Source organism: Pagrus pagrus, assembly GCF_965226575.1.
Source record: "Pagrus pagrus genome assembly, chromosome: 4".
Lineage (NCBI taxonomy): Eukaryota > Metazoa > Chordata > Actinopteri > Spariformes > Sparidae > Pagrus > Pagrus pagrus.
The window spans coordinates 1,179,570-1,187,376 of NC_140188.1; the positions used below are offsets into that span (position 1 = coordinate 1,179,570).

Here is a 7,807-nt window from a genome sequence, read left to right on the forward strand (position 1 = left end):
TTTGAAAAATAATTTTTCTGTTTGACTTTTTGTTTTTTTGCATTTATTTGTTTTGTATTTCTGTAGTTTTATGATAATCTTCGTCGTCAGGTCACCAGACAGGAACAAGCCACAGGTGAGTGTTGGTTTTTATCACAGAGGAGGCACTGAGGCCGGGGGGCGGGGTTAACATGAGGGGCGGGGCTTACAGCAGTCTGCAGCTACAGACTGAACACACACACACACACACAGACAGACAGACAGACAGCTGGTCTGCTCCCAGCTGAGGACTCACCTGAGACCCCGACCGCACACACAGGTGAGTGTGAGACCCTCAGTGTGTAGTGAGGTTGTTGTTTCGTCTGAAAATGACTTGATGTTGTCGACAGGTCAGCATGATTATCTGATTATAAAGACGTCAGACAGCAGACTTTCATCTTTAAAGGTCCACCTGGTAAAGAAAGTGGATTTTTGAATATACAGTAAAAATACTCATTTCAGTAAGTTGTACTATTATATATGAAAATGTATTTAAAAGCAGGACTTCACTGTTGTTGTTGGCTCATAACTTCATCTTGTCGTCTTGAGTCCAGCTTCATTTTTCACAAAGTAAAAAGCTTCTCAGAGTTTTAAATGTATGAAAAATGACAGTAATCAATAAAAAATGTACAAATCTTTAATGATAATCACTCAAAATGTATTTTTATTAATATTATTAAACAGTTCAAGGTTGAAAATATGTATAAGCACAAAAATACAGCAGAAGTAAGAAATAAAACAATGTGATATAATATTGTTAAAGTACCATTAAGTCATACTCAAGTAAAAGTAAAGATATGGTGTTAAAATATTACTTTGGTAAAAGTGAAAGTCACACTTGTGAATAGTAATCGAGTAAAAGTCTTAAAGTATCTGATAGTAAATGTGCTGAAGTATCAAAAGTAAAAGTAAACTAAAGTATCAAATAGATGTAGTGGAGTGGAAGTTTAATGTAGCAGATGGAAATACTCAAGTAAAGTACAAGTATCTCAAAATTGTAATTGAGTAAAAGTACTTAGTTACATTCCATTAGTGGAAACAGTGAACAGTTGTGTAACTGAGGATTACAAACACTTCACCTGTATTTTATACATCTTTAACTTTCTGCTTCATCTCAGAGGGAAATATTCTACTTCCTACTCCACTACATTTGTCTGACAGCTTTAGTTACTAGTTACTTTTCAGATTACTTTCTTGTCCAGTGAAAACCTCGTATCTCTGGATGTGCTGATGTTGGATGTTTGTGATAACTGTTGTAAAAAGTACACAGTCATACTTGTACTTTTAAAAATCTGGTTGCAGATATATTGATTTAAAAATGTGCTACTGTGATGCCGCCTGTTATCTGTAAAGTAACTAGTAACTAAAAATATAGTAAATAAAGTATAGTGGAGTAAAAAAAACAATGTTTGTCTCTAAATGTGGTGGAGTGAAAGTATAAAGTAGCACAAAATGGAAATACTCAAGAAAAGTACAAGTACCTGATTTTTTTTCTTGAGTAAATGTACATATTTACATTCCATCAGTTCCAACATTTCTTTAAATAAAGCTCTTCACGGTCTACAGACGTGAATGAGATTGTGTGCTGTCTGAACTGGTTCTGAACTGGTTCTATTGGCTGCTGGTTCTTTGACTTGTCTGTGGTCTGCAGGAGGAAGGAGGTGAGGGAGGATGAGGAGGAGAGGGGAGCAGAGGGATGACAACGCCACGCTCATCGACATGGACATCATGCCGGAGAACAACTATGGCAGCATCACCACGGTAACGACAGTCCACGTGTGACCCGATCAATAACAACACTTTCTGATTGATGATTGGACAGATTATCAGCCAACAACAATAACACTACAACACATTCATGATATAAACAGGTTAAATGTATTAAAGAATAAAGCATACTGACAGTAAAGGTCAAGTTTTTACTAATCCAGTAAACAGCAACTAATATAGGCTTCTTCTTTTCAGAAGGATTAAATGGAGAGTCACCAGATTCCTTTAAAAAATGCTAAATTTTGAGAGCTGTGTTTAGAGAAACTGTGTAAACTTTGTGAAGCTGTATACGACAGTTTCTTAACTATTTGTTCCTCCTGTCACACGGCGTACCACACAGTGTTGTGTTCCTGGTGTGCGTTCCCGTCACGTTAAACAGAGATGACTTTAGTTCCTGGTGACCGTTGCTGCTCCTGTGTGAAAACAAAACTGAACGCTGACTTCAAACCATGATCTTTTTTCTCAAGATAACTGGTAGTTTTATTGCCTCAACTGAAACCAAACTGTGACTGAAAACAATAAATCCATTAAGTCTCGTAGTAAAAAGCCATAACTGCACACAGAAGTTATGCAAAGGTGCAATATGTAAAAAAAATTCATACTCAAAGCAAATAAGGAGCAGCATTATCAGCAGGGTCCACTAACTGTAGCTGCCATTAGCTAGTTAGCTGTTAGGAGCTCCAGACCAGGACAGGCTGGGGCTAACTGGTTAGCATGCTAACTTGTCTAAAAATAGACGTCATGACATATTACACCTTTTAAATATGCTGATTCTAAAAATACTTTCTTAAAATACTTATTTTTAAATTGCTGAATATAAAATCCCTCATGCTACCAAAAATCCACAGAATCCAGATTCTAAGGTCCTGGATCTGTAACGCGCTAGCTTAGCTTAGCATAAAGAGAACAAACTTAACTTACTAGCATAAAGTCTGTAAACAGACTGCTAGCCCAGCTGGACAACAGTGTCTGTGGCATTAAACTCGTGACACAGAAACCAGCAGCTCCAGGTTTATAGTCAAACTTGAGCGTGTGTGTTTTTTCCTGCAGCAGCAGGAACAGGAAGTGTGTGATGAAGGCGACGGAGCGGCTCCACTGAGTAACTACAGACTGACACACCGACTGAGTGATGAAGCCGCAGAGAACAATGGAGAACAGCCCATGTTTGTTCTGTTCTTCCTCTTCATCACCGTGTTTGTCTTCAGTGTCATTAACGAGGACGGAGACTTGAAACAGCAGCTAATTAACACACACACACGCACACACGCACACACACACACGCACACACACTAAACACACTAAACACACTGAAGCTGAAACAAGCCTCTCAGCATCCTCAGGACCTCCTGGTCCTGGTGGTGTGGTGGAGAGCGTTCTGACATGTTGTATCTCGACATGGTTCTCCTGCTGCAGTGTGTCGGACGCTGAACATCTTCAGGGAGCTCCACCTCTCCACACGTCCTGTGGACTGCTCCCATCAGGAAAACGGTTCTGGAGTCCAAAAGGCCGACAGACTAACCAGGCTGTTAGACTGCTGAACAGCTGATCTGGAGCATGAGCACTGCTGCACTTCATGAGCCGCAGTCATAGTTTCAGTTTTAAGTTATTATAGTAATATATTGTGTGTATTTATTGTGTGAGTGTTATTGATCCCAGAGAAACACAATCTCATTTTTGCTAGCGTCTTCTTTGAGTCTACATCTCCTACTTCTCGGAGCTTTTGAAGACTTGGATTATGTCGGACGTGCTGCATTTATTTTGTTTTTGCCTGAACTGTTCCTTTAAACAGTGACGAAACTAATCAATCAGTCAGTGCAGGTATGATTTATTAAAGCGTCCTTGTTGGAGACAGAACAGCTGGAGAACATAAAGATAAGTGATTCATGATGTGTGTGTCTCTGGACTCTGAACACGGTTTTTGCTTTGCTGATTTCTTAGGATGCACCTGCTGAGCCTCGGGACAGGAACGTGTTCAGTGACGGATCGACTCGAGTCGGTGAGTAAAACAAACACTGTGTGGAGTCAATATTAGCTGAGAGGACCAGAGGATCGAGCCTCAGGGGTTCTTGAACGACCCGCTCTGTCCCGAGAGCAGAACTAAAACTGAACCTCTTTGGGTTTGGACAAAACAGGACACCTGAACACGTCACTTTGGTCTTTTTCACTGTTGCATGACATTTTACAACGCGATCAATCGATCAAGTATGTAATCATCAACAGGTGATCGTCAGCTGCAGCCGCAGTCGATCACACCAGCTGTTTATAACATTATCATTCAGTTAAAGAAGGTGCAGCCGGGTGGAGACGGCCGTCACTGTCACTAAAACTAACAGAGAAGCTGCTGTGAGTGAGTGAGGAACAGTTTTAATCGAAAACAACTTCCTGTGACATCACCAAGGACCGGCCAATAGCAGATGGGTAAGCGTAAGCAGTGATGACATCATATCGATGATGGTTTGATTTCTGTGCTCCTATTGGACAGATTTTGTGTTGGTGTGGGAGGAGCCTCTGAGCTCGCAGAATGAGGAGAACACAGGTGTTAACCCCGCCCACAGGAAGTGGAGGGAGAAGTTTCTGAAGAAACTGAAGGTCTCCGGTCTGCTGCTGGAACAGGTGAGTAAAACAAACACACCTGAAGACACAGCTGAAGTCAAACAGTGACGACGGCAAACAGACGACTTCTTCACTCAGGTATTCAAATCACCTGTTAGTCTGTCAGCTGGAGCTCAGGTTACTTTGTTACAGTACAAGATTACTGCCATTAAAAAGTAACTAGTTACATTACAGCATCACCTGCTGAGAAGAGTAACTTATAGAGAACCTCGGTTCTGATTCTGAGGTTATTATTAGAAAACTAAATAACAGGTTTCTTTGCTAAACTGACGCGTAACAACAAAAAGTAATCTGAGTACTTGTGTTAACCCCAACACTGGTGTTTTAAGTCATGGAATAAATGTAATGGAGTAAAAAGATCAATATTTATCTACAAAATGTGGAGTGGAAGCAGAAAGTAGCAGAAAATCAGAACTTCTTACAAAAACTGTTTCTGGATATAAATGTACTTAAGTACCAGAAGTACAAGTAAATTACACATAAAGTTACATGTATGAATATACTGCAGCATGTACTCTGTAAAGTAACTAGTGACTAAGGTAATCAGATAAATGTAGTGGAGTGGAAGCAGAAAGTAGCAGAACATTTGAAAACTTCAGTACAGTAGTCGAATGAATGTACTCAGTTACTTTCCATCGCTGAGTAGGAGAAGACATTTTAATCGTTTTTTCATTGAAACAGTAAGTGAAGTTCAACCAGAATTGTACTTTACTGACAAAAGGACCCAGAACTGAACCTCGCGGGTCTCCGTAGTGCTGCGAGCATTTTGACCCAGTTTGCTTGTGTGTCTCTGCAGAAGGAGGTCCGTCAGACGAAGAAGAGGATCTGCTTCGTCCTCCTCAGCGCTCCCTGGAGCGTCCTCTGTTACTACGCTGAGGAGATCAGCCTCAGAGTCCCTCTGCAGGTAAAACACCTGCTCACCTGCTCACAGGAAACAGCCTTGTTATCTTCTCGTGGGTCAGAAACACACAGACTGACTCGAGAAGATAACATGAATGATTGGCATCTTGTGATATTACAAAGTTCAAGTTCTTTTCTTAACGTCCACCTGAATCCAGAACACGTAACGTCCTTTATTCAGCCAGGCGTTTCACAAAGTCCCAACGTGTTTGAAACATAAGAATCAGAATAAGCGTTTACAAAAAATCAATGAAGACGATGAGACAGTAAAACAGGGATGAGCAGGTGCACCATTATCTGTATCTGTACCTGGAAAGGGGCGGGGCTTAAACATGGCTTGATATGGGTTTATCATTAGTTCCAGACGAGCCTCATAATTCAGCTTCAGATCGATATAAAGTTTGTTATAAACGTGTAAGAATAAACTTTGGGGTTTCAACATTTGTACACGCGACACCATGTTTGTTTTTAAAGAGACAGTTTTCAGCCATGTTAGTAACAAAAAACACCCTTTTTTATTTCTATACAAAGTACACACACATATATATATATACATATAAAGCTTTAATCTGTAGGCTAATATAACACTACGATATGTTTATAAGTCCAGCACTCGTCCCTGTTGTAAAACATTACATTTTCAGCTGTTTTCAGTCGATATTTGTCAAAAAGGAAAAGCAGCGTCCCAACTTTCTTTGGAATCATGGTCGGAGTTAATTACGGTAATTAATAATGTCCTCACCTGTCCTCCTGCAGGTGGTCAACACTCCCATCATTAACTGGTCCGAGCGCGTCCTGTCCCAGCTGTCCCTCCCCAACCCTCTGTCTCAGGACGTCCCCAACCCTCCACCTGACTACTACACCTGTCAGTTCAGGAGCAACAAGCTGCAGAGGTACAGACTCACACACAGAGCTGCTCTCATGGATCTGTGGACTGTTTTATTTCACCACATTATCAGAAGTTAGTTTAATGCTGAGAATACAGATCATAAGTGTTACTAAATTTATTTTTATTTTTCACACCTCATGTAGTTGAAAATTACAGTTTTGACTTGTCTGTTTTTTTCTGAGAATAAAAGGATTGAACAGAGACTCCTGAGGTCCTCCTCCTGCCACCATTTTGAAGTTATGATGCTATATCTAAAAATGACGAGCAGATATAAATATGATAATTAACGTGTGCACTTTGCAGAAATGGGTTAAATTAACATACGTGTGTTCACTGTTGAAGAAAGACTCAGAGATCAGAGGTTGTAACACTCAGTGGATGTTGTGTTTTCTGTCTGCAGGTTTCTGGGCAGCGACAACAGAGACACGTTCTTTAAGACGACTCAGAGACACCAGGTGGTGAGTTCACACTGTTAGAAATCTTCATCAGTGAAGCTTCAAAAATGAGCTTTTCTCGCAGTAAGTGTGAAGAAATGAAGTCTGTGATGATTTGAAGCAGGTGTGATGTCGGGCATGTATGTACTGTACATGAGCCTGCTCCGTCCAGTGAACACAAACATGGCTGCTTCTTTACGAGCCCTGACACCCAGAAAACAAACACAAGTCTGTGTTGAGTAACAGCAGAGCTGTGGCCTCAAGGATTTTGTGTCAGTCGATTGATTAAACACAACGTGACCATGAGTATCTATAAAGATGTACAAGACGCAGCATCAGGTGTGAATGCAGGTGTAGATGTTATTCATACGCGGGGAGCTCCAGTCTGGTTTCCAGGCTGTAACGTCAGCTGTTAACGTTTCTGTAAACCACAGATACGTCGACATTTGTACCAAACTTGTCAGATCACATTATATGATTATTAGCTGACTGTCACATCAGGAAGTGAAGAGGATGGTGGTGGAGTTATTACAGCCAACCACAGTTTGAGTCAGTGGAGAGAGTTGGACCATGTCCAGACGTTTCTGTGGCTTTCAAAATGGGCCGTTTTTCATGGGAAGTTTTAAGGACACTGGGGGATATTTCCAGCTGGGATTTTTTTTGCGCCCAAAACAAATGTTTTATTATTTATTGCTCGATTAATTGATCCAAATAAATTATTAATCATCACGAGCTGATATTGATCGTCTGTCCTGATCCGAGGACTCGATGTCAGTCAGCATGTTTGTACGTTTTCAGTGAAGTGTGAGCTGCAGAAATCACAACACGTCATCCTGGTTTCGACTGAAGGGAGTTTATAGAGTCTGGAAGGAGGCGTGGTCCTCAAAGGCTCCTCTGATTGGTCCAGAGATGTAGACCCACTGACTCTCAGATTCCAGGATGTTTCAGTCAACAGGCGGATGCTGAGAGCGGCGACGCCTCCTCATCAAACACAATCTATAAACACACACACACACACACACACACACACACACACACACGCACGCACAGGAAGTCAGACAAGAGTTTGGGGATTTTTAAAAGTAAAGATGACCAGTCAAAGTAAAATAGACGACATAATATAATAAACTAATACAAATTTAAAGGATCAGTCCACCAAAGTGTAAGTAGAGCCTCCTCCTCA

At 40.9% G+C, this 7,807-nt stretch overlaps 1 protein-coding gene across 1 annotated transcript in view; it reads left to right on the forward strand.

The window, feature by feature from the left end:
* The first annotated feature begins 263 nt into the window (after nucleotides 1–263).
* Nucleotides 264–7,807, forward strand: part of ano7 (anoctamin 7) — an 18,358-nt gene continuing 10,814 nt past the window's right edge. The window contains exons 1-7 of the mRNA XM_084350190.1: nucleotides 264–298; nucleotides 1,670–1,779; nucleotides 3,727–3,784; nucleotides 4,271–4,401; nucleotides 5,198–5,305; nucleotides 6,058–6,194; nucleotides 6,591–6,648. Of these exons, the coding sequence (XP_084206316.1) occupies nucleotides 1,690–1,779; nucleotides 3,727–3,784; nucleotides 4,271–4,401; nucleotides 5,198–5,305; nucleotides 6,058–6,194; nucleotides 6,591–6,648 (582 nt within the window). The 5' untranslated portion in view covers nucleotides 264–298; nucleotides 1,670–1,689. The remainder of the gene's footprint in view (nucleotides 299–1,669; nucleotides 1,780–3,726; nucleotides 3,785–4,270; nucleotides 4,402–5,197; nucleotides 5,306–6,057; nucleotides 6,195–6,590; nucleotides 6,649–7,807) is intronic.